This window comes from Saccopteryx bilineata, chromosome 9 (genome assembly GCF_036850765.1).
Source record: "Saccopteryx bilineata isolate mSacBil1 chromosome 9, mSacBil1_pri_phased_curated, whole genome shotgun sequence".
NCBI classification, from domain to species: Eukaryota; Metazoa; Chordata; class Mammalia; order Chiroptera; family Emballonuridae; genus Saccopteryx; species Saccopteryx bilineata.
In genome coordinates this window covers 76,099,452-76,112,593 of record NC_089498.1, presented here as the reverse complement: position 1 = coordinate 76,112,593, position 13,142 = coordinate 76,099,452, and the positions used below count along the sequence as shown (strand labels likewise).

General features: G+C 41.1%; 1 protein-coding gene across 14 annotated transcripts in view; it reads left to right on the top strand.

The window, feature by feature from the left end:
• Positions 1-13,142, top strand: part of USP54 (ubiquitin specific peptidase 54) — a 149,244-nt gene that overhangs the window by 114,931 nt on the left and 21,171 nt on the right. For 8 of the 14 annotated variants that reach the window (XM_066244233.1, XM_066244232.1, XM_066244234.1 and 5 more), the window contains 7 exons: positions 2,951-3,082; positions 3,255-3,647; positions 3,864-4,095; positions 5,448-5,581; positions 9,119-9,286; positions 11,889-12,023; positions 12,943-13,138. In XM_066244233.1, the coding sequence (XP_066100330.1) occupies positions 2,951-3,082; positions 3,255-3,647; positions 3,864-4,095; positions 5,448-5,581; positions 9,119-9,286; positions 11,889-12,023; positions 12,943-13,138 (1,390 nt within the window). Of the gene's footprint in view, positions 1-2,950; positions 3,083-3,254; positions 3,648-3,863; positions 4,096-5,447; positions 5,582-9,118; positions 9,296-11,888; positions 12,024-12,942; positions 13,139-13,142 lie in introns of all 14 variants that reach the window. The other 6 variants (XM_066244244.1, XM_066244238.1, XM_066244242.1 and 3 more) reach the window with 4 other exon arrangements.

Sequence of the window (13,142 nt, the reverse complement as noted above, 5' to 3'; positions counted from 1 at the left end):
GGCGGAGGCCATGGAGCTGTCCTCAGCGTCCAGGCCAACTTTGCTCCAATGGAGCCTTGGCTGTGGGAGGGGAAGAGAGAGAGAGAGAGAGAGAGAGAGAGAAAGGTCAGAGAAGAGTGGAGAAGCAGATGGGTGCTTCTCCTGTGTGCCCTGGCTGCGTTTTTTTTTAAATAGAGAATTTCAAACATATTTAGAAGTATACAGAATAGCATACTGCCCTTCCTCATACCCATCACCTAGTTTCAATAATTAGAACTCATGGCCATTCTAGTTTTATCTGTACCTCTACCTACTTCCCCCGCTCCTGGATTATTCTGAAGCAAATCCCAGACATGTCACCTTTTTCATAATATTTTAGTATATCTCTAAAATATAAGAAATGATTTTCAAACATACCATTATCACACTTAAAAATATTAACTATAGCCTGGCCAGGCGGTGATGCAATGGATAGAGCGTCGGACTGGGATGTGGAGGACCCAGGTTCAAGACCCTGAGGTCACCAGCTTGAGCGTGGGCTCATCTGGTTTGAGCAAAGCTTACCACTTGGACCCAAGGTCGCTGGTTTGAGCAAGGGGTTACTTGGTCTGCTGAAGGCCCGCGGTCAAGGCACATATGAGAAAGCAGTCAATGAACAACTAAGGTGTCACAATGAAAAACTGATGATTGATGCTTCTCATCTCTCTCCATTCCTGTCTGTCTGTCCCTATCTATCCTTTTCTCTGACTCTCTCTCTCTGTATCTGTAAAAAAAACCCCAACCAAACAAAAAAACACAATAATTCCTTAAACCACTAAAATAACCAATGAGTGTTTGAATATTTAATTTTATTATCAATGTCATAACTTTTGAATGGTTTGTTTGACTCAGAATTGAAGTGACATCTACACATTGCAATGGTTTGATAAGTCTTTTACGTTTCATTTCATCTATAGGTTTCTCTATTTTTTCCTTGCAATTTATTGTTGAAGAACTAGGTAGTTTGTCCTATAGATTTTCCACATTTTAAATTTTGTTTATGTTCCTATGGTAAACTTAAGAATGTTTTTTTGTGCTCTATATTTCTTATAAGTTGATAGTTGGATCTAGAGGTTTGGTCAGATTCATGTTGGATTATATATATATTTTTTAAATAAGAGAGAGACAGGAAGAGAGAGAGATGAGAAGCATCAACTTATGGCTGCATCACTTTAGTTCATTAATTGCTTCTCATACGTGCCTTGAGGCAGGGGAGAGAGGTTGCGGGGGGGCTCATGCTAAGCCAATGCCTTGGTCAAGCCAGCAACCATGGAGTCATTTCAACGACCCCATGCTCAGGCTGGCAAACCCCGCACTCAGGCTGGTGACCTCAGGTTTTCAAACCTGGGACCTCAGTGTCCAGGGTTGATGCTCTATCTACTATGCTACCACTGGTCAGGCCATTTTGGATTACTTTTGATGCTTATTGCATAAATACTGCAAAGTGTGATATTTTAAAAACCATATTTCTGAAACTGTGGACCAGGGAGAAGCAAAGTCACAGGATAAATAAGGCATGTTTTCCATGAGAGTCAGGTTTATGTTAAGGCTTTGTGAATGGCTGGGGGTAGGGGAGTATATCTCCATTGGTTCAGCAGTTGTAGTTCTTGTAGCTCAAACTGATTTCCTCCTTTCTAAGTCTTTCTTATGGGTCCAGAGGTAGCAAAGGATCAGATAAAAGCAATAAAAGGTTGCATTGGTAAACAGCCATATAACTGTATTGCTGATATCTGGATAAGTATAAGAATTTTCCTATACTAACATATGAAAACAAATTTTTGTTAACTCTTAGTGCATTTGAGAACCTAGGGGATAAGCCTGTCTTCTAGTTTAATTCAGTTGCTTAATTCACCTCTGGCCTCCAGCAGCTTAAATAATTATATCCTTTAGAATCTGACCTTTGTTGTCGCCAAGTCATACTCATATATTCAAATACATCTGGGCACGAAGCAAGGCGGGTTACATAAAAAGCCCAGATCTCCTGGGTTTCTCACTAATTAGTATTGAGGAACTGTGAAATATAATCTCTGGGTGAAGCATGGTTAGGGATGGAGATGAGAATTATCCAATAATTAAAAAAAAATTATTCTACAGAGACAGAGAAAGAGTCAGAGATAGGGACAGAGACAGAGAGACAGTCAGAGATAGGGACAGACGGACAGGAATGGAGAGAGATGAGAAGCATCAATCATCATTTTTTTATTGCGACACCTTAGTTGTTCATCGACTGTTTCCCCATATGTGCCTTGACCGTGGGCCTTCAGCAGACCGAGTAACCCCTTGCTCGAGCCAGCGACCTTGGGTCCAAGCTGGTGAGCTTTGCTCAAACCAGATGAGCCCGCGTTCAAGCTGGAGACCTCGGGGTCTCAAACCTGGGTCCTCTGCATCCCAGTCCGACGCTCCATCCACTGTGCCACTGCCTGGTCAAGCTAGAACTGGGTCTTAAAGCCACACACAGTCAGAGTGCCTATGAGCAAAGGCTTGGACACCAGGGATAATACCAGATGTAATAAAAATTAGACTTTATTTGGTATGTGTTGCTAAGTAAATAAAAGGAAAGCTCTGTCTTCTATTTATGAGAGTGAAAATATATTGGTACATGGCATTTTTATACACTTTTTAAAACTTTCATCTTTTAAATGTACCAAGTAATGGTACAGATTATTGGGAAAAATTCTAAGTGGGATTGAGACTGATAATTGCTCGGGAAACACTGTAAATTTGGAAGCTCCCATTAACTACTTGAGCTTCTTTGCATGCATCTATTGAGACATTCCTGCTACTTTTAAATCAGGTAGCCACGGCCCTTACAGCTTTCAATCTCACGGGTACACTAAATTTGTTCAACTGCCATGAATCCCAAAGGGATTTTCTCAAGAGGATGGAGGTCAGTCTCAGATACCAGTTTACCCCTATTTCCTTGTTCTTTTAGGACACCTGACTGATAGCGAATGTAATCAGAAACTCACATCCAAGAAAGGATCCCTGGTAGAGCGCAAGAGGAGCTCTGGCCGTGTTAAGAGGAAAGGCGATGAGCCACAGGCCTCAGGGTACCACAGTGAAGGCAAGCCAGTCCGCACTGCTTCTCTTTCTTAATTCACTCTGTCATACTTGCCACCCTCCAGCCTGTGGCTTCTTCTTTCTGCTCAGAGGGCTTTCCTTGCTTTCACAACTTTGGGATCTGAGTATCCATGAGTACTTTAAACATTTATATGTTTCATTCTTTGTGTTTTTAGGGGAAACTCTGAAAGAGAAGCAGGTTCCTAGGAATGCCTCTAAACCATCAAGCAGCACCAACAGACTAAGGGATTTTAAAGAGACAGTCAGCAATATGATCCATAACAGACCATCCCTGGCTTCTCAGACCAACCTAGTATCTCCATGTAGGGGAAGAGGAGGAGACCAGATGGACAGAAAACCTCCTAGGAACCTCCCTTTACACTCTCATGACTGGGAAGTAGAGAGCACTAGCAGTGAGTCAAAATCCAGTTCTTCCAGCAAGTACCGTCCAATGTGGAGACCTAAACGGGAGTCTCTGAATATTGACAGTATCTTTAGTAAAGACAAAAGGAAGCACAGTGGCTATACCCAGCTTAGCCCATTTTCTGAGGATTCAGGTGAGGATTCAGGTAATTAGGGAAGAGTTGGGCTTTTGAATAAAGTTTATGTATTTAAAAAAACCTTGGATTTTCTGGTAGAATTGACAAGGTCCATTTTTACTACAATGTTGATTCTTTTAAGTATGTAAGTTCAGTAAATTAGTAGCTGGGGGAAGTCTTATGTCTTGATTTGAGGCAGATGCTAAATCTGCCTCCTTTTTCATATTTGTTCTTTAATCTGGATAGCTAAAGAATTTTCACCAGAAGAACTAAGTAAACCACCTGCCTATGACTTTAAAACTGGTGGACCAAGCCCCCAGTACAAAGCTTGGGGCCCAGCACGGACAGGCTCTCACTTTTTAGAGCAACACCCTCGCCTAATCCAGCGAATGGAATCTGGCTATGAAAGCAGTGAGAGGAACAGCAGCAGCCCTGTCAGCCTGGATGCAGCCCTGCCTGAGAGCTTGAGTGTCTGCAGGTATTGTTTGGTCTTTGAGTATTAGCATTGTTCCTAGCAGCCAGTGTGAGCCACTAAGAGACTTGCTTATCAGCTCAGACAAGTGGAGAGGTGCACTTTATTACCATCTTGTGGGCAAACGAAGTATTTTACTCTATCAATTTTCTATGGTAACAGCCCCCTCTGCTGGGAGAATGAGCAAAGGCGTTTGAGGAAGGAGAGACAACTTTTCAAGTATTATGTATAAAATAATTGTTTAGTAAATAACTTTTAATAAAAGAATGAATTAGTGAGTCACAGCATATGTAGTTCTAAGATCAGAGAGAGAACCCAGTTGTTATTTTTTGCCTTTCATTTTAGGATAGGTTCTTTTTCTTTACGGTGATTGGGGAACCTGTGTTTTATGAAGCCAATAATATTCATAATTCCAAAAGAAAACAATGAGAGTTTATTAGTGCTTATTTGGCCCTAGCCTGCCCGGTTGGCTCAGCGGTAGAGTATCAGTCCGGCATGTGGAAGTCCGGGTTTGATTCCTGATCAGGGCACATAGGAGAAGCAACCATCTGCTTCTTCATCCCTCCCCCTTCAGTTTCTCTCTCTCTCTCTCTCTCTCTCTCTCTCTCTCTCTCTCTCTCTCTCTCTCTCTTTCTCTCTTCTTCTCCTTCAGTGGCTTGAGGAAAGTTGGCCCTAGACACTGAGGATGGCTCCATGGCCTTGGCCTCAGGCGATAAAATAGCTCAGTTGCCGAGCAATGGAGCTGAGGTCCAGCTGGACAGAGTATCGCCTGGTAAAGGCTTGCTGAGTGGATCTGGTCCAGGCACATGTGGGAATCTGTCTCTGCCTCCCGCCTCTCACTTAATTAAAAAAAAAATAGTGCTTATTGAACCCTTCCATAGGGCCCAATTTGCTTTGTAAATTTTAGATCTTCATGTTTTTAATGAGTTGACAGAGAGGCAAGTTTCCTAATAGTACAACTACTTTGAAAGGAGTGATTTTGTATTGTACAATGGTGATGACCATATCCTCATATTTTCCCACTGTTCTTTCTAGGCCACCAGACCCTGTTCAGTTTTACACGTGAGAAGATGCTACAAAAGTATAAGAAAGAGGAAGGCAGTCCATATAAGATCATATGTTTATTCATTAGATAAGTTTTGTGCCTCACACTGTGCTAGATGCACAAAATGTGATTGAGGTGAGAATAGATGAGGGAATGAGTGGTATTTAAGTCTTTCAGAAGTGGTTCGCAGATACTTTCATTATACTAGTACAGTGCTTGTTTTTTTTTTTTTTTTAGGGAATTTTGTCCTAGGAATGTTGCTAGGAGTTTCTGCTTCTGCTGCTTTCATTAGACTCTGGTTTCTCTTTTGAAGGGATCAAAGTGCTAAGAAATCATCTGGGTTGGCACCTTCCTGGCGTCACATCCCCAAGTCTCACAGCAGTAGCATCTTGGAGGCAGACTCCACAATGTCCAGAAGTGGCTGGACAAAGAATCAGCCCCGATCTGGTAAGCAAAAGAACAACAGATTTGGAAGACTTGATTTGTCCACCCATTTTGTTTGGGAAACAGCCTTACCTGAGAACATGTGAAATGAGAGGGCAGTTGTACTTTGAGTGAATATGAATTCCATCAGTATGTAAATATGAAGACATTTGAGCTGCTCCATTTTTTTTTTTTTTTTTTTTTTTTTTTTTTTTTTCAAAAGATTTCTTTAATATCATAAAATATTTTCATGGACAAGTGAGCCAGCAAACATACATGCACCTATGTGCCTTTGACAAGTCACCCCCGGCCCCCACCCCCTTCCCACATCAGGTGGACATGAGATTGGAGAAATGAATACAGCAGATGGAACAGAAAGGGGAAAAAAAAAAAAGAAATCAATACAAAGGATGAACTATAACATTGTGCTTGGTTATTTTCCTATGTTACAACAAAACAAAACATTTTGGTGCAAATAGTTAATTTTTCCTCTTTTCCATTTAAGTCTGGTGGAGAAAAAAATACTTCTTCTATAATAAAATATGCGGTATTTTGTTGTGTTTTTTTTTTTTGTATTTTCTTTTTTACTTTTTTTAATGTAATTTTTCCTCTTTTTTGCAGAAAATAATTTTGTAAACTGTCACTTGGCGGGCAGGGAGGCTGGACGCCCGGGTGGGTCCCAGCTCACCAGGGTGGGGGGCGGGGCAGCAGAGGGAGCTGCTCCATTTTTGAATTATCTGTTTTGTTCGTTACAATTTACCTGATTGGTTTTTTACACATTGGAGAGACCTCTTGTGGGAGCAAGAAGGAACAGAACTTTTGTTAACAATGTCAGTAGCATCTGTATTCCTCAGAAGAGTAAGTCCTAGGGTTTTTCTTGGTATACAGGCAGCCTATTGGGAATGAATTTTTTATTGTTTAGTACCATGAATTGAGATAACACAAGGGGACATGAGACTGTGGGCAAAACTGGGAAATAATAAGTCAAACCTACTCTTACCCCTGACTCTCTAGCCTGTCCAGTGTCCCTGTTTTGTTTTCTCCTCTTGAGGGTGCCGTTTATCCTCATACCCTCTTCTTCTCAAAACAAGATCTCAAGGAATGATCGAACTCCTTCATACTAAATATAAGTGACAGAAAATATTAAGTATGCTTTCTCGAAGAGAAAACTAGCATTTTAACAAGTTAAAGTCTGAAGAGAAAGGAATGTTGGATTTTCAGGTAAAGATTTGAAGTAGACATAGGTTTTAGTTCCTTTTTAGATTTCTCTCATAACACCCGTATATACTTCTAGTACACATCCCACTTAAGTAAAGACCTCATCCAAATAGATCAAAATAAATCCTTTACTTAAGCTGAAATTGAGGTGATAACTAGGCAGTCTCCCTGACATGGAGACTTTGGAATCCTGAGGGAAAATGGTGAGTATATAGTATCATTTAGTCTTCTGGGGAGTTCTGGGAACTACTGTCTTAGAGTTCAACTTTATCTGAAAGATGTTTCATTCCTTTTTTTTCTGTTCTGTTAGTTTAATAGAGAGTCCAGTATGTGGGCAGAAACCTAACTGTGGTTTGACTTAATGAGCTTCTGGATATACATCTGGCCAGCTTTCTAGAAAGAGGAGGACAGAATACTAATGAGCCACCCTGTAGAGATGAGACCAGGAACATTACTAGTCTTACCCCTGATTCTCTTGATAGCCACTTAAGTTCTTAGAGATAGCTGGAAGGGAGTTATGCAGCAGCAATAAAAGGCATGAATTATTTTCTGTATGAGAGCATTAGGTTGCTGACATCTGGTAAGCAAAACAGTGCCTATAGATGCAGGTGTCTCTGAAATCCTGGGCTGAAGTAGGTTATAATTAGAAACTCATAGAAGAAATTCATGCTTTCTGATGAAGTTTTACATTTGCTTTATTCCTCACATTTTAATTTATTTTGTGTTGATTAACATTGCTTTGAGAAACTTGGGATTGTGCCTGAGGCCATTCCCCACTCTGTTTTCTTCAGATAGCCAATTGTTTTTCAGCACACTGAAGAATAAGTCTCATGATTTCTCTGAAAGTCCTAATTCTGGACTGGCTGGATAGAATTCACCAGTAGGATTCCTCAATTAGTAAAAGATATTTAGCAAGGGCTTACAACAAATTTCTCATGTACCATGCTATTTCATTATCCTTTTTGTATAGTGAACCCTATTTATGACTTACAGTTTGATCCAATCATATTAGTCTGGCACATAAAAAATATTTTTATCTGGTGACTTTGATCATTTTTTTAAAAATTGCATAGGTAAAATAAATCCAACAATTCAGTAACCTGTCCCTTGCCTCTTCAAATTGGAGGTACCAATGTTACGATTATGATATATATTGTATCTTTCTTTCTCTATGCTAATAGAGTATAGATAAGTTTATAAATACCATTTTAAAAAATAAAATGAAGTCATGCTATATCTATTATTCTGTTACTTGATTTTTTACTTAATATAACAAAGACATCCTTTTAGATCTATGAACACTGATAAAATTAATTTTTTATGCCTGATGTGTGGTCGTGCAGTAGATGGAGTGTCCACTTGGAATGCTGGATTCACTGGTTTGAAACACCAGTCTTACCTGGTCAAAGCACGTGGAAGTTCGAAACACCTGTCTTATCTGGTCAAAGCATGTAGAAGAAGCAACTACTATGAGTTGATACTTCCCATTCTTTCCCTCAACCCCTTCTCTCTCTTTTTCTCTAAAATCAATAGATAACACTTTAAATTAAAAAAAATTTTATTGCTGTGGACATTTTATTTTTTAAATATATGTATTTTATTCATTTTAGAGAAATAGATAAAGGGGGAAGGCACGGGGAACAAGAAGCATCAAGTTGTAGTAGTTGTTTCTTGTATATACCTTGACCAGGCAAGCCCAGGATTTTTGAACCAATGACCTCAGCATTCCAAATTGATGCTTTATCCACTGCGCCACCACAGATCAGGCACTACTATGTACATTTTTTAAATTCATTAAAAACGTGGTAGAAATTAAGGGTGAAGAATTGACTTGCTTGAAACTTTCCATTGAATTGCTAGCAACATGTAATAGAGAATGCTCCCTAATGAGCATGAATTATGAACTTAACCTATTTGACTTAATTCAGCTCTACCATTTACCATCTGTTACCTTGGGCAAGTTATTTACCCTCTTTGTGACACAGTTTCTTCATTCTTAAAATGTAGGCAATAGTAGAGTTTACCTCATAGGTTGTTGTGAGAATTAATGAAATAGTATGTAGAAAAGTGTTTAAAATTGTGCCTGTTACATAGTAAATGTTCAACAAATGTTATCATGTTGTTATAAAACATTCAGCAATGTTTATTATTATTATTGTTATTAGTATTCACAGCCCAGATTTCACCTTGAATCTGATATGTAAAGCAATATTCAAAACATGAACTCGAAATTGAAGCCAGGAGTTCCCAGGGAAAAGTAGTGCAGTGGTGCCAATTACCACAGGTGCTTAGTCTTGGTTATGGAAATGTGGTGACTTCTCTTCTCCCTTGCTTGTATTCCAGGTGGGGAGACACCTTCCAAAAGTGAACTGGATGAATTGCAGGAAGAGGTGGCCAGGAAGGCCCAGGAACAGGAACTTCGTAAGAAACGGGAGAAAGAATTAGAGGCAGCTAAAGGGTTTAACCCTCATCCCAGCCGCTTTATGGACTTGGATGAACTGCAGAATCAGGGTAATTGTTGTATTAGACTGTCGGTGATGGGGACAGTGAGAGAGGGGAGAAAAAAAGATTAGGGCTTATAAATGTCTGTGCTTTAGCAAAATTATATTTTATCTTAATTCAGCCATTTTGGTGATATCTAGTCAAAGTAGGAGGCAACAGTTTATTGATTGGAAATGGCACTGATTTGGGGCCCATCTATTTAAAGCCTACTGATTAGAGATAGTATATTGTTCAAGAAAAATACTTCCCATGAACATCTATAGAAAGTGTAAATAATACTAGTCACAATTCAGAAACAGCAGAAAAGGGCAGTGAGCATACCACACAGTCAGTAAGTGGAATTCTGCTTGCGCCTTGGCAGAAACATACCCTCAAGATTTCTCACCTGGAACTCGAGGGAAGTCAATTTACCAAACAGGTTCTAAGAACATAGAACCTGATTGCCTTTTGATCTTCTGATGAACCATTTTCCAATCTCATATAATGTTCAGGGACTTTACTTAACGGCCTCACGGGGGTCACTTTTTTCTTCAGTTGCTTTAGGATGTTACTTTGTACTAGGAGATACTGGCCTTCAAAATAGGAGTACATAAAGCTAAGGAATCTACCTTAAAAGAGGCCCTGAAAACTTTATCGCTGTTGGTTTTGTTTTTAATAAAATGAATTATTTTTCTTATTATTCACAAATTGTGCTAAACCAGTGTAAAGAGTAGGAGTCAATGCTATTTTGGGTGCTTTTGTTGATCACTTCCCTCCTTTTATCAACATAGAGAAGCTCCCTGGGCTTTTGAAAGAGGAACTTTTCACTCCTTCCCTTGCCATTCTCCCCTCCCCATGTCTGTAGGACAGTAAGTACATTAACTTTGAGAGGGAATCCCTCTGGCTGTATTGCATTGTCAATTCTACATAGCTTTGGTTCAGCATCTCCTGGAAAAGCAAGAAATGAGTGCTAAGATTCTAGAAGATAAGAATTAAAATCTAGTACTGTGATTGGCCAACTATAGTTTACCTATATCTCTGTAGAGGACTTTGTTTTTAATGGCTATAGCCACTATCTCTTATTATAAAGTTTTTTTTATTTCAAATATAATGAGAAAACTTCAGGCCTGCAGGTTGGGGGGACTACTTCTCTGTAGGTGGTGTGGAACCTGAACGCCAAGTTCTTTAGAACAAACTTGCTACTCCCACCACCTTCCCATTACTCTCCAAAAGCCATGGGGAATTAGGGAGTGAATGTTAGGGGTGTGGAAGAACCTTTCTTACTGTGTCTAACTACAGGTAAGTGGAGGATTGCGACATTAGGGGAGAAATGACTCTGAAATTTTGATTTTTTTTTTCCTTGAAGCTTGGGAAAACCCATCATTAATCCTAATTGTAGGTGTAGTTATATTACAGTTTACTACCAATCTATGATTATGCGTGAGTGAAAGGCAAAGGGGTACCTAACCTTGAGGGTTCTTTCACAAAAGTTGCCTTTACAGCACTTCCTTGCTTTGTCACCTGGCTGTGTACTTGGACTATCCTGTGTATGCTTTGGCACACATTCACTTTCGGGGTAGGAAGGAACACCTCATACTTCCTGTAGAGATAGGAAAGTAACTTTTTTGAGGTAGGTTTGGTGAGCAAGGGCATGATAAAAGTAAATACTTAGCAGTGCTGATGAAAGGCGGGTGCATGCAAACCAACAACGAAGGCAGCTCAGCAGATATATTGAGGGCAGGAACTGCAGACCACCTGTGCCCAAAAGGTGTTCAAGGCTCTGGCTGGTTGGCTCAGTGGTAGAGCGTCGGCCTGCCGTGCAGAAGTCCTGCGTTCGATTGCCGGCCAGGGCACACAGGAGAAGCGCCCATCTGCTTCTCCACCCCTCCCCCTCTCCTTCCTCTCTGTCTCTCTCTTCCCCTCCCGCAGCCGAGGCTCCATTGGAGCAAAGATAGCCCGGGCGCTGGGGATGGCTCCTTGGCCTCTGCCCCAGGCGCTAGAGTGGCTCTGGTCGCAACATGGCGACGCCCAGGATGGGCAGAGCATCGCCCCCTGGTGGGCAGAGCGTTGCCCCTGGTGGGCGTGCCGGGTGGATCCCGGTCGGGCACATGTGGGAGTCTGTCTGACTGTCTTCTCCCGGTTTCCAGCTTCGGGGGTGAGGGGAGGTGTTCAGATAGGACTGTGAATTGACATAGGAATAAAGTGCTAACAGAGGGCTTTAGACAGAGCAGTGAAGCCACTTTTGCCTTAACACAGCAGTTGAGGTCTCAGTGGAGATCTGGGGCATTCTGATACTGGTTGGCAAGATGTATCTTGTTGCACTGTAGAAAAGCAGTTCAGTGCAGGCATAAGAACCCACCTTTCTGCTATAGATAGTATTTTGTTCTGTTCTTGAGCAACCCCCAAGGAGGTCTTGGAGTTGGAATACGTGGTGGCCTCTTTCATGGCCTTGGGTAAGGTCTCAGTTAAGGCAAAAATGGATGTCCTACATGTTTCATAGAATTCTTAATAGCAGTAGATGGTTGGAATAAAGATAGACCAAAAGGCCCAGCAGCAAGGATCATCTATGTGCACTGAAGGGAAACAACAGTACATAGAAAAGGTTGAAACCAATTGTAATGAAAATGAAAAGTGCTGGCCCTTTCAGGGAGGAGTGACGGCTTTGAGAGGTCCCTGCAAGAGGCAGATTCAGTATTTGAAGAGTCACTGCATCTGGAACAGAAGGGAGACTGTGCTGCAGCTTTGGCCCTCTGTAATGAAGCTATCTGTAAGTAACTAACTGCTATGCCCACGGCACTTTTGATTAACTTCACAACAGGTATTATTAGTGAGTGTTGTCACTCAGATGGGATAAAAACAGCTTCTCTGTCTCCTCACTCACTCTCCCAAACTTAGAGGCCCTTTAGCTGTCTTTGCCTTTCAGATATCTAAGTGTGCTGTCACTGCGGCCTATCAATATTTACTAGAATAACCTTAACAGGAGCCCACAAATTAATTATCCAGTCATGCCTACCTTCTTATCCCAAGTTAAATTAGACCTCAGATGGGAGGTTAGTTAGCTCTTTCTCCAGTCACTGAATAGTGAGGTGCAGCTTATGGCAGGAAGTTAAGGAATAAATTGGCTGTGACTTCTCAGGCCAGTGACTTTGCACTGCATATTTGATTCTTTATGTTTCTCCCCTGTCTTTCTGGTATGCCTCACCATTAAGTTACAACAGGGACTAACGCTTAGACTTCCTATTTGGTTCTTAAATGTGACCCACAGAAGCTGTGTTCTATAAAGACAGATGCAGGTTTGGATCTTATTTCTGCTGTTGGCTGTCGGAAAGGGGGAGTTGGGAGCAGAGTGTGGAGACCAGAGTATGACAGGTCAGTTGTAAAAGACAAGAGGCAACCTTTAAGATGGAAGTGCCAGTTTATCTTCCAACTCATTTTAGTTTAGCTTTTTATTTGTTTGGTTTTTAAATTTTAATTAACCTGTTTGGCCTCCATGGCTTTTGTGAATGTTCCTTATAGTCAGGGCCAGCTCTGCCCTGGACAGCATATGCATGGTCCATGCCTTACATTCCTGCTGCATATTTTGAGTTTTACTGCATATCTTTGCTCATTTTTGGTTCGATTTTATTCTTTTTATTTTTGTTTGTATTTTGTGTTCTGTTTCTGCTATATTTTCTTTTGCATTTTAGCTAAACTAAGACTTGCCCTGCATGGTGCCAGCTCTAGCACGCACAGCAGAGCCCTAGTCGATAAGAAGTTGCAAATCAGTATTCGAAAAGCACGGAGCCTGCAGGATCGCATGCAGCAGCAGCAATCATCGCAGCAACCGTCGCAGCCCTCAGCCTGCCTCCCTTCGCAGGCAGGGGCTGTCCCTCAGCCAACAAGGTAG